Here is a 26,136-nt window from a genome sequence, read left to right on the forward strand (position 1 = left end):
CCTGAGGCCAAGAAAGCGTCTGCAGTCAGGACATGCAGGCTCTCCGGACTGGTCATTTAATACACGAAAGGCTGAACAAGTAGCGACACGGGTACTTTATGAACATGAACATGACATTCTGAACAAACACTGCAGACCTGTACATACGCAGTGCACAGAACCCTCCCCTTGTTGCGTATTTCCACACGTTGACACACACCCATGCAGTGGGTGAGGGTGTTCCTCCCGTTGGGAAGTTTCTCACATTAACCTCGGGGGTGGGGGTTCCCTAGTCAGTGTTAGAAGAGGGACTGTCCCGTCTCAAACAGTGACATGTGTGAAGCAGTGATGTAATGAGAAAACCTTTATAAAACAATTGCAAGTGACTTTCCTGGTCAGTTATACCCTCCTGTCTGAACACCGAAAGCTCATCTCATCCGGGCACAGTGCTTTAATTGTAAACACAGACGTACATTCATGGTAACCAGGTATTTCTTAAGCTCCTGTAGCCGAATGTTTACGCTGCTCTAAGAGGATGGGCTGCAGCACAGGACTTACCTGAAACCAGCCCTTCACATGAAGAACTGGTGTGTAAAAGGGCCAGGTAAGGCTTATTCCCTTCCAGCATCGCTGCCACACAGCTCCTGGAGCCGACTCAGACCATTCCAGTTACATGCAACACAGCGCACCCACCAGCACCCTGTGCAAGTGGCCCTGCCTGCGACCCTGTCTCCTCTTCCTGAAGTCTCTGCAGTTCCCTAATCCCAGGGGTCTGTGGGTGACTAACCGATAGCCCTGCGGTAGTGACGTCACCTGCATTAGATGCAGGGGTCCCTGTGATAGTGAGTCGCCTGCATTAGATCCCGTGGTCCATGTGATAGTGACGTCACCTGCATTAGATCCGGGGGTCCATCTGATAGTGACGTCACCTGCGTTAGATCCGGGGGTCCCTGTGGTATTGAGTCGCCTGCATTAGATCCGGGGGTCCATGTGATAGTGACGTCACCTGCATTAGATCCGGGGGTCCATCTGATAGTGACGTCACCTGCATTAGATCCGGGGGTCCATCTGATAGTGACGTCACCCACATTAGATCCGGGGGTCCCTGCGGTCGTAAGTCGCCTGCGTTAGATCGGCAGCTCTGCCCAGGCGGCGGGCAGTGCAGAACGAGGAGCGGCGGGCTGGTTCTTGCCCCGTGGGGCCTGGCGGGACTTGGGGTTCTGTGAGTCGAAGCTCATAGATGCTTTGGCACTGGCCGTGGTTTATTCGGTCAGAACATCTCCGCAACCAGGTCAGGGACCTCTCCATGTGCCCCCGCTGGCTTGAAGCTCCTCAGCGTCAGTATGCGGACGAGAGGACAGGAGAGGGTCCCAGAGGTGCTGGGCGCCCCAGCCCCTCTCCTTCCTGCCGAAGCTTGCAGGGGACGGTGCCAACGTGCAGTAGGCGGCTGAGGTGGCTGGGCCTAACTTTGCAGGCTTTCTGCTGACTGAACCTAACCTCGAAAGGCTGGAGTCAAAGTGGGGGCCACCTTCCACAGAGCTGCGTCCCCACAGCCGGGGCGGCCCCGGAGCTGACCCTGGACGGGGGTCCTGCTGGCGTGCCGGTGGTTAAAAGGCAGAGACTACCCTGGAGGGAAGAGGCTTGTCTCGGATCTAAAGTCATTAAAAAGGACAAAACCTTCATTGATAACGCAGCCATTTAACACGTTAAGTGCCATGTCAGTCACTTAGTCCTCTCATGCAGGCTGGGGTCCAGCCCCCCAGTACCCCAAGCTGCTCTTCTATACTCAGCTCAGAGCCCTCTGACCCTGTGTCCAGCTGCTGCACCAACAGTTCCAGGGCCTGGCCAGACCTGAGGCCTGACAGCAAGCTCATGTCCCCGTCTGCACCAAGTACAAGGGAGGGTGACACTGCTTTCCGTCCGGACCGGTCAGTCACTGGTGCCGCCAGCATATCGGTGAAATCGGGTATTGCGGGCTAAACGGAAAGGAAGACAAAACAGGCCTGGCGCATAACATGTTAAAGAAACGTGCCAGAGACAGCAAGTAACCCACGTCCACTGGGGTTTTCTCCCCGCTGTTTGAAACCATCTATACATTTGAAACGCCCTTTCCAGCTCCATTCACCAGAACACCTGGGTGAGAAATATGGAAGCCGTAGCTGGTCGCTGGGGCGAAAGGCGTCCAGCCCATGCCAACTACTTGTCTCCGTCCTCCTGTGCCTGGAAAACAGGTAGCTGGGCAGCTCCCGGCCATGAGGGGGGTCGGTCAAGACCACAGCAGGCCAGCAGCAGAGGAACCTGAACAAGGAGCTGAAACTCCGGAGCCTTTTCCTGGGGCGGGGGTGCGTTCCCCACACCAGCACACGGGTTCCGACTGCCCAGCGTGGGGAGGTGAAGCTGGGGCTGGCACCGTGCCCCAGAAGTCCGCTCATGCAGGCTCCTGAGGCCCACACAAGCACCTGTCAGGAGCCGATGGCGGCCAGCCCTCGGACGGCCTTGGTGACTGTGGCTGCATCTTCCACGGGTTTGGCTGGCATCGGGGAGGTCCTGCCCCTCCCAGCAGCCCTCAGTTCAGCCCGGGCCCCTGGCACTTGGCCGTGTCTGTGCAGACAAAGTAGGTCCTCAGCTCCCCTTTGCCCTTGACGTTGATCAGGCCCCGGCATTCGCAGGAGTATCCGAGGCCCTGGAGGATGCTGCTCGTCTCCTCGGTCACCTGGGAGGGGAAGGAGCGAGCTGCAGAAGCAGGCGGGACGCCTGGGGGACTGCGGGCAGACCGGCCAGCAGCAGCGCGCCTGTTTCCCGAGGCCTCAGCGGCTGGGCTGGGCCCCAGTGAGCGGCCAGGTGCCCTCACCCGGGAGCGCTTTCCTCCTTGGTCCCTGGGGTCTGTACCTGGATCTTCCCCAGCTCTCCAGTGCTCTCCATTCTGCTGGCAACGTTGACCGTGTTTCCCCAGATGTCATACTGAGGCTTCCGCGCCCCGATCACTCCAGCGATCACAGGCCCGTGGTTTATGCCTGGAGAGGACGTTGGCAGTTGCAGGTCACTGAGGCTAGAGAACCCCCACCAACCACAGACAACCCCTCAGAACAGCCGAACAAGGCCTGAGCCAGAGGCCTGGATCGGTGCTTCCCAGGCACCCGCAGCGCCCGAGTGGGGCACTCCTGCACCTCTAACTCTTCCTAGCGGCTCTGAGCACCGCCTGTGGCTCACAGTGACATCAGGCCAGGAACCTGGTTCTCAGCGGCTGTCACAGCTGTTTACAGTGTGACCTGGGTTCCCCGCTGTCTGTAGGGATGTGTCATTTAAAAGGGAGTCATGTCTGTGGTATGCCAGCTGCTGGGGTCGGAAAGTCAGGGCCCTCCAGAACCCTTCCCAGGAGGCGGGCGAGGACGGGGCCTGCGGGGCCTCACCGACGCGGAGGCGGAAGGCGTTGAAGGAGTGCCGGTTGATGCCGTCCAGCTTGCTCATCAGGGCCATGCTGAACTCCACCATGATGCCGATGTGGGCGTGCTGTCGCTCCAGGTCCTGGGGACAGCGCCGTCAGGCCCGGCCACACCCCGTCTTCCCGCCTCGACGGGTAGATGGATGCGCCAGCCGCCCTGATCTGCACTGTGTGGGCATGAGGCCCACGGGAGGGGCCGTCGGCGGGCAGAGATGGGGCAGGGGCTTCAGCAGAGGGCCCTGGAGTTCCCCCTCACCACCCTCCCTCCTGGGTCAGGGCGTGGAGGTGCCCCCTTTAGGTGGCAGGTCTGGGCCTGGAATTTCATCTCGTGGGGCTGGGCCAGAGGCCACCAGACGCTGCATACCTGGTTCTCATGCCCAGAGGGCACGCTGAGCCCCGCAGCTGCCATGTAGGTGCTGCCAATGGTCTTGATCTTCTCCACGCTGCTGAACTTGGGCTTCAGCAGCAGCTGCGGACAGAGGGCAGGGCTGGGGCGGCTTTGGCGGCCTGTCCCAGATCTCAGGGCGGCTCCCACCCAACCCTGGCCCTTCTGACGGAGCCCTTTCTCACCCTGGGCTCGCCCGCCTGCTCGCCCGCCCCTATGGACCAGGGCGTTCTCTCCCTGCTCCTGTCTGTGCTTGTCTGGCCTCTGGTCTTGCTAAGGAGCCAGCTCTGCCACAGGGATGCTGGTTCTGTCCCCAGCTCCCAGGCAGGCCCGACCGACCCAGGCCAACCGCGGGGGCTGGCAGGGATTCCTCCACAGGGCCTGCTGCTAACCGGAGCCAGCTGCCGGCCAGAGAGGACCCAAACCCTTGAGTGCAGCGAGGAAAGGGCTGTGATGTGTCGTGTGCCCTCTCCAAGTGGTGGTACATTGTAGGTGGGCATGTGCCCCTGACGCCCGCCCTGGCGGGGCCCACCTCATCGAAGTCCGCGATGATCTCGTTGAGCAGGCGCAGGCACTCCAGCCCCTCCTTGTTGACGTCGCACTCCGTGTAGAACACTTTGAACTCGGGCACCGAGGCGAACATGACGCAGACGCAGTCGTAGGACTGATGGTACCAGTCCTGGGGGGAGAAGCGGGCCTGTGGCCACCTCCCGGCCCTTGGAGCCGGAGGAGCTGGACGCTGGCCTGATCCACAGTAGGGGGCTCTCCCTCCCCCTACCCCTCTCTCTAAAATCAGTACACAGATTTTTAAAAAATAAAAATGGGAGTTTCTGTCAGGTGGTCGGAAAGAGGCTCGGGCTGATTTTTGCTCTTAAATGCCCTGGGTCTGCAGAGCGGGGTCCCGAGCCCCCTGAGTAGCGGTCTCAGTCAGGAGACGCTCCATCTCTGACCGGGCGGCACGGACTGGTGGCACCGCGCTCATCACTGTCGGTTACACGCCACATCCTGCCTGGCAGGCTCCGTGGGCCACAGCCCGGGAGGGAGGCGCCCAGGTCGGCGCCCACGCCCCTGTCCCTGCGCGAGCAGCTCCCACCGTCCGCAGGCCCCACCGTGAGGCCAGGACCACAGGAAGCACGTGGTGGCTCTCAGCCCTCCCTCCGGGAGCGACGGCCGCCCGCCTCGGCCGCACCTCGTTCAGCTTGTCCCCGATGAAGTGGGCGGCCACGTGGGCCGGCAGCACGTTCTCCAGCAGCAGGCGGTTCACGCTCTCCATGGTCTCAAACTCCTCGCGCTCCTTCTTGAACTTCTTCTTCCACAGACAGTCCAGGCGGCAGTAATAGTCGATCTGCGGACGGGACGGAGTCCTGGCCCCGTGAGCGGGGACCTGCCACCCTGCAGCAGGGCCCACCCTGTGACCGTGGTGAACGCCTCACTCGTCCCCCCCAGGACCATCTGCCCCCAGTCTGAGGCGGCCCAGCCCGCCCGGCACTTCCCAAGGAGGGCAGGTCGGCGGCTGAGCTGGGAGGCAGCAGCGGCCGCCTGCTCACCTGTCGGGAGAGCAAGATGAGGGTGGCGTAGAACAGAACCAGGTAGAAGCTGATCATGGTCTTCAGATCCGACCAGGAGCAGGCGGAGGAGCTGAGGGAGTGAAGGGAGAGGCAGGGTCCCTTCCAGCTCTCACCCCCAAACATGGGCATGGGGCCCAGACTCCCCCAGTGCCACCCGGGAAGAGCCACCGAGACCGGTCGCCTGGCGCAGACCGTGGACAAAGGAGAAAAGGGGTGCAGGTCAGAGGTCGGCCTCCTGAGGGGGCATCTGAGCTCAGGCCCGGATGACAAGGAATGGCCACATTCGGTCTGAACAGGATGCCCGGGCGCAAGGGGGCAGGAGGCGCCAGCCCCGGAGGCCCGGTGGGGCGGACGTGGGCCCTGGCAGGTGTACAGGTGCCAGGCAACCCGCAGGGGCAGCCTGTCCTGGGCCCCCGGTCCCAGCCTCTAGCCCAAGGGGAGTCAGGCCCTCTTTCAATCCAATTAGGCCAGAGCCCCAGAACCACGCACACACCTGCCCCCTGGGCCACAGGTCACCACCTGTCAGGACCACGCACACACCTGCCCCCTGGGCCACAGGTCACCACCTGTCAGGACCACGCACACACCTGCCCCCTGGGCCACAGGTCACCACCTGTCAGGACCACGCACACACCTGCCCCCTGGGCCACAGGTCACCACCTGTCCGGACCACGCACACACCTGCCCCCTGGGCCATAGGTGCCACCCACCATCTGGGAGTAGGGCAGACACAGCGCTCTTTCTAGAACTCCAGCTGAAGCCTCTTCCCCACCCCAGACTAGCCTGCACACAGGACCTCCCAGGTGGCCCATGAGACCAGGGACGCTCCCCAGAGAACCGGCCAGCCAGTCACTCAGCTCGGAGCGCGCAGACCTGGAGCCCATGACTCCCTTCCTGTGAAGGAAACCACGCCGACCCCCGCAGGTGCCCACCCGACGGGCTCAGTGAAATGCCATGGAAACAATGGGCCACCGTCACCACGGGCAGTGGGCCGGGCCCCACCTGAGGGTGGCGTTGGTCTCGGTGCGGTTGCGCAGGCCAGGGCCGCAGCAGTCCCACTGCGCGCACAGGGAGAGGTGGAAGAGCAGCAGGTAGGCCACCAAGGCCGCCGTCAGCAGCACCACCTTCAGCTCCAGGCTCATCCTCAGGAAGACGGAGCAGGCCACCAAGGCCAGGATGCAGCTGCAGGTGTGATGCTGGGGGGACGGGGTGCTGGTCACCCACCGTCTCCGGTCCCTGAGAGACACCTGGCCCAGCCCTCACCCAGGGAGGGGCGTCTGGGGCCCCGTGGAGAGCCGCATGTCTCAGCACCGCCCTCGGCCGCCTGACTCCCTAACGAGGGGCAGGCCGAGGAGTCTACCTCCCTGTGCTGTCTTTACCGACCTTCACTTCCCCTGAGGGCAAGTGGGCTCAGGGAAACAACGCCATGGGAATGCTGCTGGTGTGGAGATGTGACGCGGGGCGGGGCGGGGCAGGGGGAAGGACAGGGCTGGGGCAGGGGTGGGGCAGGGGCGGGGGCGGGGCGCACACATGCCTGAACAGCCTCCCTGCCTTGAGTTTGGCCGTGAGCTTGTCCTTCCCAGTGCGTCTCTGCACCTCTCTCTCCTGCTCTAGGGCATGCTGTGGTTCCCCACTGCCCCCAGAACAAAGACCAAACCCTTCTCCCTGCAGTCAAGCCCCACCCTGAGCTGGATCAAACCCACCCACACTCTGGACCAAGTGCGCCCACACCCAGACTCCTGTGGTCTCCAGCTCCGCCCCCCGCGGCCCTCCCCACCTCTCCTTGGAGAGGCTGGGCTCCACTCGGCCGCACTCTGGGGACTCGGGGTGGCGAGGGCCGGTGCACTCACCGGGAGGAGTTCGCAGGGGGTCCAGGGGGTCCTCTCCCGGCTGCTCAAGCTGGTCTGGTTCCCAGCAGGCAGCCCCAAGGCTGGGGAGGGCAGCAAGGGCTGCAGAGAAGACGGCACCCGTGACAGGTGGTCAGGGCCTGGGACTCCAGGACCTGCCAGGCCGAGCAGGGCTGGGCCCAAGGCCTCCGGCAGCATCACAGGCACCTCCCGCCAGGCCCAGCTCTGTGTCAGAGTCTAGTGGGTCAGGGGCACGGAGGTGGGGACAGGGGCATGGAGTGGGGACGGGCATGGAGGTGGGGACAGGGGCATGGAGTGGGGACAGGCACGGAGGTGGGGACAGGGGCGTGGAGTGGGGACGGGCACAGAGGTGGGGACAGGGGCGTGGAGTGGGGATGGGCACGGAGGTGGGGACAGGGGCGTGGAGTGGGGAAGACCTGACTAGGTGTGACATGGATGTGGACACGGAGCCTGGCCCAAGAGGCAGGGGCCCCATGTCCTCCCAGCTTGAGCCCAGGACGGCCCCCAGTCTCCCCGAGGGTGAGACGGGCCTCCTCGGGGGGCCGGGAAGAAAGAACGGGGTGTCTGGGACACCGTGCTTCAGGACACCTCCTGTGGGGCTGGCCGCGCGAGCTCCCTGGGGCCCCAAACAGGAAAATGGGGGAGGAGCTCTCACCGCCACAGAACCCCCAGGAGGCCCAGCCACGGGGCTGTGCGGAGGGTTCCGCCACGGGTGGCTTTTAGGCAACAAAACTCTCGGGGCCCAGAATTGGGAGGTTCCCGGGCTCAGGCATGGCTCCCGCCACCGGGAGGCGGGCATAGGGTCCTCGCCAAGGCCCCGCCCCACCCGGCACCAGAACCCACCATGTTGACGATGGCGATGGTGAGCAGGCTGCCCACGGTGAGCACGGCCAGGGCCACGCGCAGCAGCGGGTGCGTCTCCACCCTCCCGGAGACGGCCCGGAGCCCCGTCCAGGCCGGGCAGCACCGCTGGAAACACAGGCTCACGTCACCCGCTCCCGCCCCGGGCAGGACAGCGGGGACCCTGCCTGAGGCTTTGTGGGGGACGGGGGCAGGGTGGGGTTCAGGGAGGGTAGCCCCAGGGCCCCGCAGCTGTGAGAGCCCGCGATCTCGCTCAGCTGGGGAGCATGGGCAGGTGCTGTGTCCGGAGCTCAGACACGTGCGGAGCCCAGACAGAGGGACGTGCCCCCCTCGGGGCTGTGGACAGCTACGGCTGCTTGGGGGCGCCTCTGGGGGAAGCGCCGGGGGGACGCGGTGACTGCCCTTGAGGCAGGAGGGTCAGGGGGCGGGCTCACACCTCCTCAGCCCCGACACCCGTGGGCCCCCACGGTGCTGGGTCAGGGCCTCCTCACTCACCAGCAACTCGTCGGCAAAGCACAGGCCCAGCACCAGCCCCAGCACGCAGGCCACCAGCCCGAAGGACACCCCCAGAGCCACCGTCCTGCAGAGGGACAGGCCTAAGTTCTGGGGGAGCGTCTGCTCAGGGCTAAGCCTCCGACACGCTCCCCCGTCTCCCAGCACCCCAGTCCTCAGGCGCACAGCAGCCTCCTGGCTGCACCGCCCCCCCCACCTCCAAGCTGCTCTTCTCTACTCAGCTCAGAGCCCTCTGACCCGTGTCCAGCTGCTGCGCCGACAGCTCCAGGGCCTGGCCAGACCTGAGGCCCGACGGCAAGCTCACGTCCCCGTCTGCACCAAGTACAAGGGAGGGAGGGAACGCAGGCGTAGCCCGTGGCTGAGCGTCAACCTGTGAGCCAGGAGGTCACGGCTGGACTCCTGGTCACGACACAGGCCCGGGTTGTGGGCTCGATCCCCAATAGGGGGCGTGCAGGAGGCAGCTCATCCATGATTCTCTCTCATCATTGATGCTTCTCTCTCTCTCCCTCTCCCTCTCCCTTCCTCTCTGAAATCAATACAAATATATTTTAAAAATGAGTGACTTGGCAGCGGGAGCCTCGGGCCTGGTCCAGAAGCTCCCTGTCTTGTCTCAGTGAGACAACACTGCGGCCTAACCGCCCTCCAACCAGCAAGGGGCTGACCTTCCTCCCTCCATGGCCTCACCCCCACCCGGCCCCGCACAGGGCGCTGGGGGCAGACGCAGCCTCTCGGCGGTGGGCACCGGAGAATGCATGACCCACGCCTCTGGGCCTCTGTGTCCCACAGCAGCAGCGGCTCTCAACCTTCCGGCCCTTTCAATACAGCTCCTCACGCTGTGACCCAACCATAACATTATTTTATTTTCGTGGCTACGTCATCACTGTCATGTTGCTACTGTTCTGAATCGTCATGTAACTATCTGATATGCAGGATGGTCTTAGGCGACCCCTGTGAAAGGGCCGTTCGACCGCCAAAGGGGTTGCGACCCACAGGCTGAGAACCGCTGGCTAAGAGGGAGGGAGGGAGGGCGCCAGGCAGGAGGCCCACCGGGAGATGCCCCCCACGTGCGGACGGCAGGCTTCCAGGGTGAGAGGCGTGTGGGAGCTGGGAGGCCTGTGGCTCAGGCTCCAGGGAGCAGCCGTTCAATGAAAGCAAAAGCTAAGGGCGGGAACTCCAGGGGTGGGGACGCCACGGAGGCCTCGTGGGCTCGTGACATCCGGCCCCCCGCGGGCCGCCGACCCCCGCCTGACCCCGGTGGGCTGACCGTCCTGCCCACCCCGACTGACCTGGGCATGAGCAGGACGTGGACCAGCAGGAGGCAGACGAAGACGAGGCCGGCGCAGGAGAAGTAGTGGCGGACCCGGGGGATGGGCGCCAGGCGGTACTGGGGGCAGGAGAGCGTGAGGGGCGGCCCGACCGCAGAGGCCCCCGCAGGGCCACGTGCCCTGACCCCTTCGGCCGACTCAAGCTAATCACCTTAAAGCACCTCACCCTCCTTGACAACCAACTCTCATTTGTCTCCATCTGGTGTCTAGAGGGGACCCTTGCCCTCCCCACCCCCCAGCTCCCCCGCTTTATCTCCACGTCCCTGAACGGCCAGGGCCCGAGGCCCCTCCCGGACGGCCAGGCGCTCACCTCTCGCTCGAAGCCCTTCTCCAGGAAGATGGGCCCGAAGGTGTAAAAGTCATCAGACTTGGAGCAGCAGGGCCTGGGGGCAGAAGGGCAGTGAGATGTGGGGAGTGGGAGGGCCCCCCGGGGAAAGGGATGGCCAGGGGGCAGGGCCCCCCTCTCAGGAGGCAGCACCAGGGAGGGGAAGGAGCTCCCAGGACATGACTGGAACTGGGCCACCTGGGGGCCCATTCGAGGGGGCAGGGCACACAGAGATCTAGGGCCCCTCACCTCGTGGAGCTGAGCCCCTCAATGGCTGACAGCATCTCGTCGTCATAGGCGTCGTCCTCCGACCGCCCCTTGGGGGACGCACTTCTGGAATTAGACACGCACCCAGCATCACCCCAGGGACCCGCGCAGCAGTCAGGGCAGCCTGCCTGGAGGAGGTGACTGGGACAGGGCTGGCGGGAAAGGCAGGCCATTGGGACGGGGAGGGGACAGCACACCTACCTGTCGGGGGTGCGGTGGCGCCGCAGCGGGATGGCCTGGAAGGAGGGGGAGAGACTGTGAGCCTCCAGAACGCGGGCGGAAGCCCATCCCGGTCTCGGCCTGTTGCCTCGGACACACGGGCAGGTGTGGGGGTGTGGGACCACCCCTGGACCAAACTGGACTTTGAGGGGCATCCGGGTCCCCAGCTCCCCGGGAGCACGGGTCCTACCTTCGGCCGCCGGCAGTTGGGGACAGGGGTCTCGCTGCTGCTCACGCTCTCGCGGTGGTTGAGGTGGGCGAAGGGCCGCTGGGCGCCCCAGGACTCGAGGTAGCGGGTCATGCGCAGGGAGGCCCGCATCTTCAGGGCCGCGTCCCCCTTGGGCTTGGGGAGGTGCTGGCTGGGTGGGGGCGGCTGCTGGCTCTGGGGGGACACAGAACCGCTCGCTTCCACTCTCACTGAGCACCTCGTGGCCCCTGCGCACCAGCAGGCTGCGGGGCGGGGGGCGGGGGGGCCGTACAGGGGAGCTGGAGAGGCTGGAGAGGCTCTCGGCAGTCGGGCCAGCCCGGAGGACGGCCAAGGCCAGGGTGAGGGAGCGCGAAGAGCCTGCGTGGCCGACATTCCTGAACGCGCCCCAAGGATGAGTCACCGGCAGCCGGGGGACAAGCTGGCCTCCCGGGCGGGGAGAACGGCCCGTGCGGGGGCGCGGGGCCGGCTGGGAGCGGCCCGAGGGCCCCCACCTCGGGGTCCTGATGAAAGTGGAGGCGTCGCTGACCAGGCCGGCTCCGCGGGGCAGAGTCCAGACACGGACACAGACACGTGGAGGCCGGCCCCGCCGCCCCCGGCTCCGCAGCCCCCGGCCATTCCCCGCTTTCCTGAGCCTCATCCAAAGCGCGGCTTTCAAACGTGCCTTTCGGAAATCCGGGCGATTAGCGCCGGCCGCAGGGAAAGCAAACGCCTAGTGACTGATTTCCCGGGTGCTCACCGTGCGCCCGGGGCTCTCCTCGGGGAAGGGATGTGGGGGGCCCTTGTTATCCCCATTTCATGGAGAAGGACGCTGAGGCCCAGGGAAGGCGTTACTTGGGGCCTGGACCACACCCAGTGATGGGGGGCTCCCTCCCACCCCAGCAGGCCTCTCGCCGCTCTCCCTCCAGGCACCTTCCCCGGGTGTGGGTGTCCCCCTGCCCCCCCCTGCATCGGAGCCGCGTACCCGGGGGTCGATGACTAGGTAGGTTTGGATGTTCATCTCCTTCAGGTAGGGGTCCCGCTGCTGCCCGTGCCCATCCTCCACCTCGTACGCCTTGTCCAGGTGGTTCAGGGTCGCCTCTGTGATATGCACCCGCCTGGGGAAGACCCAAGTCAGGGGGAGCAGCAGGGCCCAGAGAGGGCCGGCACCACCCAAGGGTGCTCAGCAGCCAGAGCCGGCAGCCCGGAGCCCAGCCGGCTCCCCCCCCGCCCCCCGCAAGCTCACTGATCCGTCCTGCCCCCCGCCTCAGCCCCCGTCCAGTGTCAGGAGCTCAGAGCTTCCTGGGGGCCTCACCCGGGGACTCCAGCCGCCTCCATCCTGTTGGCCAGGGACACGTCGTGCGACCACACGTCGTACTGCCACTTGCGCAGCCCGATGACACCGCACAGCACGTTCCCCGAGTGTATGCCCACACGCATGCTGATGTCCACGCCCGTGGCCTCCCGCACCTGCCTGGGGCAGAGCAGGAGGGTCACCTCACCTCACCCGAGGGCAGGCTCGGGGTCCCAGTTGGGGGTGTGGCCTGGGGGAGGGTGTAGGAACAGGGGAGGCGGGGCCCTGAGCGCCTCCTGCTGCCGAGCCTGCCCTCGGGGGAAGGGAGCCCAGCTGCCCACCCTCACGCCCCAGCTCTGAGCTCCCGACGCTCGGAGGCCCAGTGGGGGGACCCAAAACAGGCGGCTGAGGGATCGAGGCTCGCCACCTGCCCCCGAAACTCAGTTTCCTCATCTGAAAAATGGGGACGATGCCTGCCCCACCGTGCTCCGGGAGGCAGGGGGAGACCATCACAGGGACCGGCCCCGGGCCCCGGGTACCTACTTAATGGCCTCACACATGTCCAGCCCCATCTTCACACAGTTGCGGGCGTGGGTGGGCAGGGACACGGGCAGGCCCGACACGCAGTAGTAGCAGTCCCCCAGGATCTTGATGCGCATGCACTCGTTGGCCTGCGGGGCCAGGGGGAGGCGGGTCGGCGGGGGGCCCGGGTCGCACAGGCCGCAGGCCGTCGCCTCGCCCACACCCTCCGGACCCCCGTGGCCGAGGGGCGGCAGCGCCGGCTGGCGGGCTGACCTTGGCGATCTGGTCGAACTTCCCGAACAGCTCGTTCAGCATCACCACCAGCTCTTTGGGGGAGCAGTCGCTGGCCAGCCGCGTGAAGCCCACGATGTCGGCGTAGAGGATGCTGGGGGGCGGGGGCAGCGGAGGGTCAGAGGCAGCCGTGCCGGACAGGGCTGCAGGGACACGGGCCCTCCGGAGCCCCGCACCCCTGCACCCCGCAGTCCCCATAGGGATGGGAGAGATGCTCTGAGGCTTCACTTTAAAGCGAACCCCAAGTGTGCAGGGCCTCCCGACCCCCCCAGCCCAGCCCAGCCCAGCCTCCTGCAGTGAGCGATGGTGCTCCCGGCCGGTGCTCCGGCACTGGGCATGGCCTTCTCCTCGCCTACACCTGGCTTCCCGCCTTTGCAGACTTCAGAACCACAGGCCCCATTCGCTCCGCCTCACCCTACCCTCGCAGGATCCCATCCCCCAGATGAGCACACTGAGGCTCGGGGAGACAGAGACCGCCTGGGAGCCAGAGCCGCACGTGCACCAGACCTCCCAGCGGCAGTCTGAGCTCTGGGCCGCCCACAGCCCCGACGGGAGGCGGGAGGCAGGGAGCCTCCCCAGGAGACGCCACGCGCACAGGCCCGGCCGCTGCCCACCTGACGTTCTGGTGCCGCTTGACGTAGAGGCTGTGGAAGTTGTTGTCGGGCATGTAGCGGCGGTCCCCGCACTCCTTGAGCCGCTCGATGATGGTCAGCTTCATGCCCATGGAGATGTGGGCCGGGAGCACCGACAGCAGCAGGTTCTCCTGGACACGGGGGGCCGGGGGGATGGAGGGGGATGGGGGGTGGGACAGGCGGGAAGACGTCGGACCCAGGCTTTACCTACACGTCTCTCCTTTCTGCTCTGCCCATCACCCCTCCACCTCTGCTGGCCTGTGTCCTGCCACCAACCCAGCCGGGCACACATCCCCGCGTGTCCCCAGCAGCCCCTGGGGTGAGCCTGCAGGGGTGTCCGGCCACGCGGCCCCTGCACACACGGCTCTGGGAGCGCCTGCTGCCCACAGAGAAGGACGCTGGGCCTGGGGCCTGGGAGTCGGCCAGGCTGGGGCTTGGGCAGGAGGGGGGGCGGGCGCACCCACCTGCTGGCGCTTCTCGATGCGCAGCTTGCGGCGGATCTGGATGCACTTGACCGTGTAGGTGAAGAGCTCGAGGGCGGCGCCCTGCATGTGGTGCTTGTGGAAGGCGCCCGTGAGGTTCCCGCACAGGAAGACGATCGCGTTGGCCAGCAGCTGAGGTGGGCGCACACATGGCTCAGGTGTGGCCTGGCCCCTGCCCCCGGGGGACTGTGCCCCTTGCCGAGCTGGCGATGGCACCCCGCCCATTCCCTGACCACTGCACCCTTCCTGGGCAGACAGGGAAACTGAGGCCCAGGCAGGGGCTGGTCTCCTAGGGAGTCGCTATAACCACGGGGCCAGGGCTCAGGCCGGCTCGGCATCCGCCAGCCCCTCCCTGGTCCAGAAGGGCCGGACCCCGGAGACCGGGGGAGCCAGTTAGTTCTGGGAAATAGGACGGCCCGTCCCAGGGCCCAGGGCTCAGAGCCCGAGGGAAGCACCGGGGACTGTCCCCAAAGGCACAGCGCCCCCCCCGCCCCCCCCCAGCCGCCCAGAGCCCCCTCCACCACCCCTGGAGCCGGCACCAGGCCCAGCCAGGAGGAAACCACATGTCACAGCAGCCCCAAGTGTGACCAAGTTCACTCACTCAACACAGACACAGGACAGAAGCCCAGGGACGCCCCGGCCCTGCGGGCAACACCCCAGGAACAGGCCTCCCCAGGGCAGTGCCCGCACCCAGAACAGGGCCAGGACTTGGTGAGGAGCTGAGCCTCTGGGTACCACGGGCCAGGTGCCAGCCCAGGCGTCCGGCTTCCAGGGAGAGCCTGCCCTGAGGCCAGCGGGCTGCCAGTAGGGCTCCAGGCTTCAGGACCAACTCACCCCACGGGCCTGGCTGCCCTCAGCCCAAACCACAGCCCCACCCAGACCCCCGGAGCCCCTCACCTGCACCCCACCCAGACCCCCAGAGCCCCTCACCTACCCCACCCAGACCCCCAGAACTCCTACCTCCACCCCACCCAGACCCCCAGAACTCCTATCTCCACCCCACCCAGACCCCGAGAGCCCCTCACCTGCACCCCACCCAGACCCCCAGAGCCCCTCACCTGCACCCCACCCAGACCCCCAGAGCCCCTCACCTGCAGCCACCCAGACCCCCAGAGCCCCTCACCTGCAGCCACCCAGACCCCCAGAGCCCCTCACCTGCACCCCACCCAGACCCCCAGAGCCCCTCACCTGCACCCCACCCAGACCCCCAGAGCCCCTCACCTGCACCCCACCCAGACCCTCAGAGCCCCTCACCTGCACCCCACCCAGACCCCCAGAGCCCCTCACCTGCACCCCACCCAGACCCCCAGAGCCCCTCACCTGCACCCCACCCAGACCCCCAGAGCCCCTCACCTGCACCCCACCCAGACCCCCAGAGCCCCTCACCTGCAGCCACACCCAGACCCCCAGAGCCCCTCACCTGCACCCCACCCAGACCCTCAGAGCCCCTCACCTGCACCCCACCCAGACCCCCAGAGCCCCTCACCTGCACCCCACCCAGACCCCCAGAGCCCCTCACCTGCACCCCACCCAGACCCTCAGAGCCCCTCACCTGCACCCCACCCAGACCCCCAGAGCCCCTCACCTGCAGCCACACCCAGACCCCCAGAGCCCCTCACCTGCACCCCACCCAGACCCCCAGAGCCCCTCACCTGCAGCCACACCCAGACCCCCAGAGCCCCTCACCTGCACCCCACCCAGACCCCCAGAGCCCCTCACCTGCACCCCACCCAGACCCTCAGAGCCCCTTACCTGCACCCCACCCAGACCCCCAGAGCCCCTCACCTGCAGCCACACCCAGACCCCCAGAGCCCCTCACCTGCAGCCACCCAGACCCCCAGAGCCCCTCACCTGCAGCCACACCCAGACGCTGGGTGACGAGGAGACCCCCATCAGCGTACCAAGCACCAGGAGGTGGGACACACTGGAGACGACCCCGAGCGCGACGGCGCCCCGCATGGTGAAGGGCAGCAGCGTGTACACCACGAAGACGATGAACAGGAAGAAGGGCACCTGGCACAGGACACGGTGAGTGCAGGGCCGGCCGCCGCCCACCAGGACACAGCCCAGACCCCGCTGGTGGCCATCTCGGCCCGACCCGGGCACGGCCTGCCCGGGGGTGAAGGACACAGCGGAAGCAGAGCCCAGAGGAGTCGGGTATGGCCCCCTGCTGGGGCCCCGGGACCGACCCCTCAGCCTTTCCTGACACATGAGCCCGTCCGTGCCTTTTGCTTTTCTGAGCTGGACATGGGTTACCTACAACCCAGAAGAGCCCAGCCAGCCAGGCGGACGTGCCTCCCGCCTCCATCCGCCCCGTCGGGGTAGAGACTGAGGCCAAGGTCAGCCCAGGGCCCAAGTCACAGAAGCACAGCCCGGGAGCGGGAAGGGCCGGGGCCAACCCCCCACTGCTGGTCCATGCAGCCTCCACAGGGGCCTGGTGCCCAGAGACGGCACAGCGAGGAACGGCATCCAGCCCCCAGGGGCGCCGGGGCCCTGCCTCGTACCTGCTCCCACGCACAGGCCGCCTTCGTCCACGCGTTGAACACCAGCACGTAGCCCAGCGTCACCAGGCAGGCCCAGATGAGCAGCGCCGAGGTCCGGAGCCACCGTTGGACCAGGCACTCGACGTATACCAGCACGTACAGCACCACGAACACGGCGAGCGCCAGGAACGCCGTCGCCAGCACGGCCTGCCGTCCGGAGAGGTCCTGGGCGTGGAAAACACACCCGGACGTGTCACGGCTTCCCCAGTGGGCGCCGCCTCCTCCAGGAAGCCCGCCAGGCTAGCCAGTCCACCTGCCTCGCTCACCCCGTAGCTGAAAGTGATGACGATGAGGGCGATGCAAGCCACGATGACCACCAGCAGGAGCGTGAGCAGCAGCGGCCCGTGCTGGCTGGTGAGGCGGTACTTCTCGTACAGGGCATCGTGGTCCGGGCCCTCCTCGCCCTCATTGAGGAAGTAGCGCCCCTTGGCTGGCATGCTCTGCCCCTGGCACACCTGCTCGGGAAGCCCACTCAGGAGAGCCCAGGGCCTGGAGGGCATCTGTGTGCCGACACCCTCCCTGCGGGCCTAGGCCTCTGGCCGCTCCGAGCCCGGCAGGGGGGGTTGGGGAGGGGGCCCCTCGGCCTGCAGGTCCATGGGCACCGCGGTGCCTGCCGGCTCCACCCCAGGCCTCGGTCACTGCGCTTCTGGCATCTTCCTTGGCATCCAGGCCAGGCTGACCAGACTCACGGCTCCTCAGCTCTGCAGACACACAAAGCGACCCGATGTGAGCTGGGCGGCCGCGTCCGGGAGGGCTGGCATCGGGGCGGCAGGGCCAGGCCTCAGCCTGCGTCTGATCTCTCAGCCTCAACCTGTAAGTCCTGCTTGGGCTGTGCACACCCCAAGTCACAGAGCTTGTCCCCTGGGCTCCCTGGAACCGCGCTGTGGGGTGCAGCAGTCACCAGTCACACACGGCTCGAAAAATTGAAGTTGATTAAAATGAAATTAAATACTCAGCCCCGGCCTGGCCGGGGTGGTTCCGTGGTTGAGCAGAGAGCCGGAAGCTTCCCGCCGAGCTCTCCCCGGCAGCGGCAGCCCCAGACTGAACCGGCTGCCAGCTACACAGCGCCGCCCGCCCCTCGGGGATGCCAGGCTGAGCAACCCCAACCCCAACCCCAACCCCGACCCCGAGAAACGCTAACTCCCATGGCGGCTCCATCCCAGCAAACCACACACACTCACAGACACAGACACACACAGACACTCACACACAGACACAGACACAGACACTCACAGACACACACACACACACACACACACACACATACTGACACTCACACATACACAGACACACACTCACACATACACACACACACAGACACACAGAGACACACTCACAGACACACACTCAGACACACAGACACACATACACAGACACACACACACACACTCACAGACACTCACACACAGAGACACACACACAGAGACACACACACATACACTCAGACACAAACACAAACACACACACACACACTCAGACTCAAAACACAGACACACACACAGACACACAAACACACACACTCACAGACACAGAGATAGACACACACAAACACCATAGGCACACAGACACACAGAGACACAAATGCATGCACACATGCACACAGAGACAGAAGCGCACACATGCATGCACACAGACACACAAACACAGGCACATACTCAGACACTCACACATACACAGACACACACACACTCACACATACAGACATACACACACACACTCAGACACACATTCACACACAGACACAGATAGACACACAGACACACACACACTCATAAACACACAGAGACAGACACACACAAACACCATAGGCACACAGACACACAGAGACACACATGCATGCATGCACACAGACACACAAACACAGGCACAGACACACATGCACACACAGACGCGCAGGCACAAGGCCCCAGGCTGCCTTTCCCTCTCGGCCGCCGGCCGGCCCCTCCAGGCACAGGAAGCCCTCTGAGCCGGCCACGCAGCCAGGGGACCAGCTGCGAGGTGCGTGGGAACCGCCGGGGACACACTCCCCTCGGGGGCCTAAGTAGCCGCTTCCCGGGCAACGGCGGGGGGCCAGGCGGCACACGCTGCCCGCTGGCACAGCCCTCGGCCCGTCCAGGGGCCCGTCCAGCCCCCGAGCAGAGCGGAGCACCCTCACTCCTGAGAGAAGGCCCGGGACCCCATCACACCCCCAGGCCAGCTCCTCCCTGGGAGCCACCCCTAAACCAGACGCAGGGCCCCTTCCCTGGGCAAGGCCTCAGGCCCCGTCTAGTCGCAGGCCCGTCCCTTTGCTTTAGTAGGAAGTCCTCACGGCCCTTTGATGGGTCCAGAGTCGGGGGGGGCGGGGGTCCACTCAGGTCAGGGTGACGGGAACCTGCAGCTGCAACAGGTCCTCAGGGGCCCCTGGAAGGGGCTGAGCTGGGAAGGGAACCCTCTCACACCCACACCTGTCACTGTGTCCCAGACGCCACCGCCCCGGCCAGGCCGCGGGAGGCTGGGGGGCAGGGGGGTTTCCCGCTTTCTCTCTAGTGACCTCCTCCCAGGGAGGAATGAGGGGGCTCAGTGCACCCTCAGGTAGAAACGGGAGCCAGGAGCATCACCCCCCATGCGAGCCTGGCAGGAGGACTCCCTGCACCCCAGGCCTGAGAGGGGTGGAGGATCCACATCCAAAAGCCACTGAGCGCCCACTGTGTGCCCAACCCTCTCGCCCGCCCTGTAGGCAAGTAGGACTCCCGCTTCCATTGCGTGGGTGTGGGACTGAGGTCCGGCCATTTCCCTGAGGTCACAGAGCTGGTGAGAGAGCCGGGATTTGAACACAGGCCATCAGGGTCCACTCTCGTCCTGCCCGTCGCCCCCATGGTGCCTCCACCCACGGCGCCCATCACATCTCAAATGTCACCCCCTCCTGCCCCTCCCTGTGGAGGCCCAGGGCAAGGTCAGGCAGCCTCCTCAGCCAGCTGGGTCCAGGGCGGCCTCCTTTTCCAGGAAGCCCTCCGAGCTACGCCACACCCCATCGCTTCCCGTCCCACAAACGAGACGGGCCGCCCGGGCTCTCCTGGCCGGATGCCGCCCAGTGGGGTCCAGGTTCCGCAGCTGCTGGAAGCTGGGGGCCCGGGCCTCACATTACCACCCAGGACGGGGCCTCCAGGGCAGCTCGGGAAATCAGTCCCCTGTGCAGCTGGAGGACCCGGCAGCCACAGCCTACCACGCCCTGGGGACTTCGAGCCCACCCCCTCTACCCCCACCCCCTACCCCCCGCTTGCAGATGCGGGCCCCCACTTCCTCACCCAGGCCGAGCCGGCAGGAACCCCGGCCTCCAGGGCCTGGGCTGGTGGCCTCCGAAAGAGGAAGTGGGGGCGACAGGCCTGAGGAGAGGAGCCCGCTCAGTCTCCTCGCCACCCCTGCGCCCGCACCCCAAACCCACAGCGCCGGCTCGCCCCCTAGGCCGGCTGAGAGCTCGGGGGCTGGGTGCCGGGGCGGGGGGGGGGGGGCCTTTGCTGAGGGAGCTGTGGGGGAGCCCAGCGGCCGCTCTGCCCAGCACAGGCCTGGCACTTAGGGGAACCTCATGGGACCAAGGGATGCCCGCCGTTCAGGCACGCCAGCCCACCCACACTCCGGCCTCACTCTGCTCGTCTGTCGGCACACCCCCAAGTCGGGGGAGTGAGGCGCAGGCCACAGGGGCCGACTGGCCAGGTTCGCAGGACAACTGGCCAATGAGCCCAGAGAGAAGGCCCAGTCCCAGAGCCGGGAGGCCCATCCCTGGGGCAGAGGCACCCAGAGGCTGGGTCCCCAGGGCCCCTCCCTCCGGGGACAGCCCGCAAAGCCACCAGGCAGGGTGAAAGCTGAAGCAGGGACGTGAGCAGCCCCGCCCCTCTCTCTGCTCCCCCAAAACCCCTAGGCTGATGACCCCAGCCCCGGGGGCCACAGGCTGCCGTCCAGCCTTGGGGACCCGAGGCCTGAGCTCCAGCTCCGCCTCCAACCTGCTCCCCGGCCCTGGGCAGGTCTGTGCCCGACCTGGGCCCCGAGGTCCCCGCTTGCGAAGGGGTGACGTCAGACCGCCGAGGCCAGCTGTGGCTGCGTGCGGAGGACTGAGAGAAGCGGGCAGGAGACCCCTGGAGGCTGCCCCTGGCCCCCGGGCGGTTCTGGAGGAGGCGGGCATAGGTAGGGAATTATTCTTTGCACCCCAAATCCTCATTTCGGCTTTTCCGCTGTCCTCTTTAAAATGCAAATACCCCATGCATCCCTCACCCGCAAGGCACCAGCTGCCCAGGATCATCCATCCAGTCTGCCACCTCCTGTGCCACTTCTAATGACAGTTCATCCATTCATTCACCTTGAGAGAGAAGCATGCATTCATTCATTCATTCTCCAGATACGCACTAGAACCTTCCGGGTGCCAGGCCCCAGGTGAGGCGCCAAGAGGCAGGCACTCCAGGCACACGCTCCCAGAAGGCACAGACCTCATGCCCAGCCCCCGGGTGTCTGCAAGGGCGCTGCACACAGTGGGTGCTCAGGCAACCGCGTCTATTGGAAGAGCAGTGCCCCCCACGCCGCTTGCCTGAAATTTCACCCCTGGTGACTCACTCCTTTACGCACGGAGCTCCTCTTAGGAGGGAAACACCTTTCCGCCCGTGTTTAACACACTCCCATCCCTTCCTCTCGATAAGGAAAAAGGCAGAAAGGGGAGTGCAGCGGCCTTGGGGAGCCTCACACCGTGCGAGTCCCCCCCCCCCCCGCCCCGAACCACGGGACAGCGGGCTCCCACGGCCACCCGGACAGCAAGGCACGAGAGGGCCCAGCGGTGGGAGAGGAGATGTATCCACTAACCCGCAGACAGGAACCAGGGGAACCACTGCATGGGGGGGAGAGGTGGGGAGGAGGGTGTAAGTTCAAGGCTGGCTGCCAGTTTAAAGACGCAGCAGAGGCCAGAGGAGACAGCCAGGAGGGTTCATGTTCACACCGGACGGTGGCCAAGGGGAGCCAGAACCCACAAAAGAATTCTCTGTGATGCTATAGCGAACACATCCTAACGTCACACAAAAACCTACCAAAAGCAAAACCCACAGAGGAGCCATTAGGAAAACATTTGCAAGTCTTACCGCGAGGCATGAACCTCCCTCCCTATGTAAAGAGTTCCTACAAAAAAACAAAAAATAAATGAAAAGGCCATTAACCCAACAGAAACATGGGGGAAGGTATGGACAGGAAGTTCACAGGAAGGCAATGCAAATGGCTCTTAAACATTTGGAAAGAAGCTGACCACACACACACACACACACACACACACACACACGCACACACAGAGACACACACGCGTAATAAGAGAAATGCAGCCCTGACCGGTTTGACTCAGTGGATAGAGCATCGGCCTGCGGACTAAAGGGTCCCAGGTTCGATTCCGGTCAAGGGCATGTACCTTGGTTGCGGGCACATCCCCAGTGGGGAGTGTGCAGGAGGCAGCTGGTCGATGTTTCTCTCTCATCGATGTTTCTAACTCTCTATCCCTCTCCCTTCCTTTCTATAAAAAAAAAAAATATGTTAAAAAAAAGAGAGAAATGCAGATTAAATCTCCGAAGGAAAGCCATTTTTATTTATCCGACCGGCAAAGGTCAAAGCGCTTCACAGACCTGTGTTGGCCGGGCCGGGTAGAAGCAGGCACTCCCACTCACTCACACTCGCACTCGCTCACCCTGGCAGGAGTGAGGCTCAGCGCCACCCGGGAAAGGCAGTTAAGTCATATCTAACCAAGTCGCTAAGGTACACAGACCTTTGACCTAGCAAATCTACTTCAAGGAATTGGTCCTGCTCACACGGTCAGGTGTGTGAGGTGACATGTCCAAAGTATTCACTGCAACATTGTGTGTAACAGCCAAGACTGGGAACAGCGTGTCTGCCAGCCAGACGCTGGTGAAATAAATCTGGGCACATCCCCACGACGGAACACTATGCAGCTGTCAAAAAGGGGGCAGCAGCCGGAACAGTCGTGTCCCAGGGGATCCGCAAAAAATCCCCATGGCAACAGCAACGCCTGGGAGAGGGATGGAGCCAGGACACGAAAAACCAAAACTGCTGGTTGGACAGAGCGAACAAATCGTCCTTCCCTGCATCTGCGGTTTCTACTTCTACTGTCATAACGTAGCTCGTGCAGTCTTCTAAAAAGTCTTTAATAGGAAAACCTGGATCTACTGTATGCATCGTGTCCATAGTTAACAATGCTGCGCTGTAGACTTGAAAGTTTCTTCTAAGAGGGTAGGTGTTACGTGCTATCAGAAAAACAATAATAGACAGAGTAAAAGAAAACTTTCGGAGGTGACGAACGGTTGATGGCATAGATGCCGGTGATGGTTTCACGTGTGTACACTTATCTCCAAACTTATGAAGTTGTCTATGTTAAAAATGTACGGCCCGGCCGGTGTGGCTCAGTGGTTGATCGTCGACCCATGCACCAAGAGGTCACGGGTTCGAGACCCAGTCAGGGCAGTTTAAAAAAAAGGACAGCTTTGGGTATGTCAATCACATCGCAATAAAGTGGTTTTTGAAATAAATAAAGTAGATAACGACACTAGTAGAAAAATTCAAAGGACAATGTAAGGCGGTTGATGACTAAAGTGACTGTGGGTTTAGTATGTTGACTTGGAAAGATGTGCCCCTAGCACGTTAGTTGGTGTGTGGGGGCACATATACGCATGTGTGTGTGTAAACATAAAAATCCATTAGGTTATTTTAAAAAGGAAGCAAATCTTAGGCGCGTGGTGTCTAAGTGCGTGGCCCTGAGGAAGTTGCGGACCCCTCTGTGCCTCAGTTTCCCACTTGAAAACGGGAGAACGGCATTCTGACCACACAGGGCTTTGAGGGGGTGCGATGGGGCGATGTGGGCAGAGCCCCGGGCTGCACGTGGCACCCAGGACCCGGGTCAGAGGACAAGGATCATCAGGTTGGCAGAGAGCCCAGAACCTGCGCCTCCCGCCCCACCCGGGGCCTGCCTGAGCCACAGCACGGGGGTCCGGCAGCCCAGGCCCCCGCTCCACCCTGAGTGATCTGGCCTCTGGGGTGGAGACAGCTGTGGTCAGCACCTCGGGGTGCTGCCTGGGGCCATGAGGAGCAACACGGCTGACGCCCCCAGGTGGTGCCCGGTTAGGCCTCCAGGGAGCGGCTATCCACTGGGGCAGGGGTTTGTGGGGACATTGGTCCGAGGCAGCGAGAACTCCCAGGGGCATCTGGCCCCCACCCCAAGCCCTCGAGGTCTGCTGACAGGGGAGAAAGCATAACACCCAACCCTCCTGACCACCTCTGAGCCCACCCAGAAGCACAGGCAGAAAACCAGGCAGGCTGGGGTCCCCCACAGTCAGCCCTCGAGCACCTCCCGCCAAGTGAGCAGGGCTGGGAGCGGCCTGGGCAAGGTCCCGCCACCCTGACCCCCGGCCAGGGGAAGGCTCGAGGATCCTCACCTGCTCGGCCAAAGTCCCCAGCTGGGAAGCAGCAGGGCTGAGCCTCAAACCCAGACCTGCCCACTCCGAGGCCCAGGCTCTCTCTTCAGCCGCCGCCTCTGCGTTTCCCGAGACGGGCTCTGCCCAGGGCCGGGCGCGACAAGCGATGCACACATGGCCCCCTCACCGTTCCTGTCACAGGCAGCGCAGGTCCCCTCCTCCTCCCACGATCCCCGAGCACATCAGCAGAGCAAAGGCTCTGACAAGGCCTGCAGGAAAGGAACTTGTTGGATGAAAGGCAGCTGCACATTTCCGTCTCCCTGGCTCAAGGGGCTCTCTCTGCATGAAGTCCCGCAGGACTGGGAAATGCTGACTTCGGAGCCTCTGAGAGTCAGCTCGGAGCCCCCCCACAAGCAGACTTCCTGGGCAACCGTGGCCAGACAGGCCGCTCCCCTCCCCTCCCCTCCCCTCCTCTCCCCTCCCCTTCTCGGACAGTCTGGGAGCCCCACTCCCCCACACCCACCCGGCCCTGGGGTGGGCAGGATGGGCACACAGTGGGGGGGGCGGCCCTGAGCTTGGCCTCCGGGGTGGGGGTGAGAGAAGAAGACACAGGAGACGCCAGGGAGACACCCCTGCCCTCGGGGAGTTTTTAGTCGGGGAGACACCTGCCCCTGAGAAGAGGAGAAACGAGCTCTAAACACCAGCCAGGAAGAGGCCTCCTGTCCCACCTGCTGCCTCTCCCACGCAAGGCAGCGAGGGGGCCCTGCCCCCGCACCCCCACCTGCCACAGAGCCCCAGGCCGACCGCCAGGGGACCCTCTCAGCTCTGCCCCTCTCGCCCCCGGGCCTGATCCCTCCAGCGTCTCCTCAGACCAGCAATGGAGCGGACCACAGGGAGGGCAGGGGCCAGGGCACCCCGCCTGGAACCCGCAGGCCACGTTCGGGGCCTTGGCGGCCCCTGGCCATTCCCAGGGCCCAGGGAGGCATCACTGCGCCTGCAGCCGCTGCCGGGCCCCAAGGTCCCAGTCTGGCTCCTGCAGCGCCAGCCGCCATCCCAGGGGGACCCCATTCCCCCGCTTCCTGAGCACCTGGGCCGGGCCAGCACAGCCCGGAAGTGCCCTTCTGGAGGCAAGCAGCCCGGCCGACCACCCCAAACCACAGCCCGGCTTCCGGAGGGCACCCACATGGGGGCACCCACATGGAGCTCGGGGGCCCTCCATCGCCGGCCCTGGAGCCAGCCCCCCCATCCGGGCCACTCACTCCTCCCACAAACCTGTTCTCCGGAGCCAGGCTCGGCTGGGCACACAGTGCCTCAATGGAGTCTCAGGCCACAGCTTCCCCACCCCCGCCCCCCACAAACCCGAGCCTCCCTGGGGTAGTCCACCAGGCTCCCCGCACCTGCCCAGGACCCCAAAAACACCCAGCCCCGTCCTGCTCACCCCCCGGCCAGGAACCTCCAGCTGGGCTCCCCGAGGCCTCCTTCGGGGCTGCATGATTTGACTGATTTCGGTTCCCCAAACAAGCCCCGCCCTCCAGCCTCCTGCAGCCTGAAAGCACTGCCTCCTCCCCACCCCTGGCGCCCTCTGCCTGGCAGACTCCTGCCCGCCCTTCCATGCCCGTTCAGCTGCCACCTCCTCCAGGAGGGCCGCCGCGCCCACTTGATTTGGATGCACAGCCTGCCCTGCCCCGTCCAGCACAGGGCGCCTGGCCTGCCACTGCCCGGGAGGGACCCCTCTCCCCAGACAGGCCTGGCCACGCACTTCCAGCTCCCAGGGTGCAACCCCGCCAACACGCAGGCGACACTCAGACCCCAAACTCCACGGCCCCGGCCGAATACAGCCGCACCCACCCCTGCACCGGGTCCCGTGTGCTTGAGCTCTGGCGGGTCATGTCCCCCAGGACGCGGTTTCTCCCCCGAGCCACGGGGATGAAAACGCCCCCACGCCAGCCTGTTCCGGCGTGAAGTGACCTCGGGGCTATGAAAACCTCCTAAACGCGGGAGAAGGTCACCCA

General features: G+C 64.7%; 1 protein-coding gene across 17 annotated transcripts in view; it reads right to left on the bottom strand.

Moving 5' to 3' along the window:
- Positions 1-336: 336 nt before the first annotated feature.
- Positions 337-26,136, bottom strand: part of ADCY7 (adenylate cyclase 7) — a 39,473-nt gene continuing 13,673 nt past the window's right edge. For 5 of the 17 annotated variants that reach the window (XM_059668072.1, XM_059668067.1, XM_059668069.1 and 2 more), the window contains exons 2-26: positions 16,967-17,401; positions 16,662-16,865; positions 16,009-16,170; positions 14,140-14,289; positions 13,658-13,806; positions 13,026-13,137; positions 12,774-12,901; positions 12,252-12,410; positions 11,922-12,054; positions 10,943-11,134; positions 10,735-10,769; positions 10,516-10,599; positions 10,252-10,324; positions 9,903-10,000; positions 8,599-8,683; positions 8,086-8,211; positions 7,225-7,323; positions 6,377-6,570; positions 5,354-5,555; positions 4,996-5,151; positions 4,339-4,485; positions 3,786-3,890; positions 3,390-3,504; positions 2,869-2,993; positions 337-2,692 (exon numbers count right to left, since the gene is read on the bottom strand). In XM_059668072.1, coding sequence (XP_059524055.1) covers positions 2,546-2,692; positions 2,869-2,993; positions 3,390-3,504; positions 3,786-3,890; positions 4,339-4,485; positions 4,996-5,151; positions 5,354-5,555; positions 6,377-6,570; positions 7,225-7,323; positions 8,086-8,211; positions 8,599-8,683; positions 9,903-10,000; positions 10,252-10,324; positions 10,516-10,599; positions 10,735-10,769; positions 10,943-11,134; positions 11,922-12,054; positions 12,252-12,410; positions 12,774-12,901; positions 13,026-13,137; positions 13,658-13,806; positions 14,140-14,289; positions 16,009-16,170; positions 16,662-16,865; positions 16,967-17,200 — 3,414 coding nt within the window. In that variant the 5' untranslated portion in view covers positions 17,201-17,401 and the 3' untranslated portion in view covers positions 337-2,545. Of the gene's footprint in view, positions 2,693-2,868; positions 2,994-3,389; positions 3,589-3,785; positions 3,891-4,338; positions 4,486-4,995; positions 5,152-5,353; positions 5,556-6,376; positions 6,571-7,224; positions 7,324-8,085; positions 8,212-8,598; positions 8,684-9,902; positions 10,001-10,251; positions 10,325-10,515; positions 10,600-10,734; positions 10,770-10,942; positions 11,135-11,921; positions 12,055-12,251; positions 12,411-12,773; positions 12,902-13,025; positions 13,138-13,657; positions 13,807-14,139; positions 14,290-16,008; positions 16,171-16,661; positions 16,866-16,966; positions 17,402-22,464; positions 22,587-25,562; positions 25,667-26,136 lie in introns of those variants that run through there. The other 12 variants (XR_009448919.1, XR_009448920.1, XR_009448914.1 and 9 more) reach the window with 12 other exon arrangements.

The sequence above is a fragment of the Myotis daubentonii genome, chromosome 15 (assembly GCF_963259705.1).
Source record: "Myotis daubentonii chromosome 15, mMyoDau2.1, whole genome shotgun sequence".
Lineage (NCBI taxonomy): Eukaryota > Metazoa > Chordata > Mammalia > Chiroptera > Vespertilionidae > Myotis > Myotis daubentonii.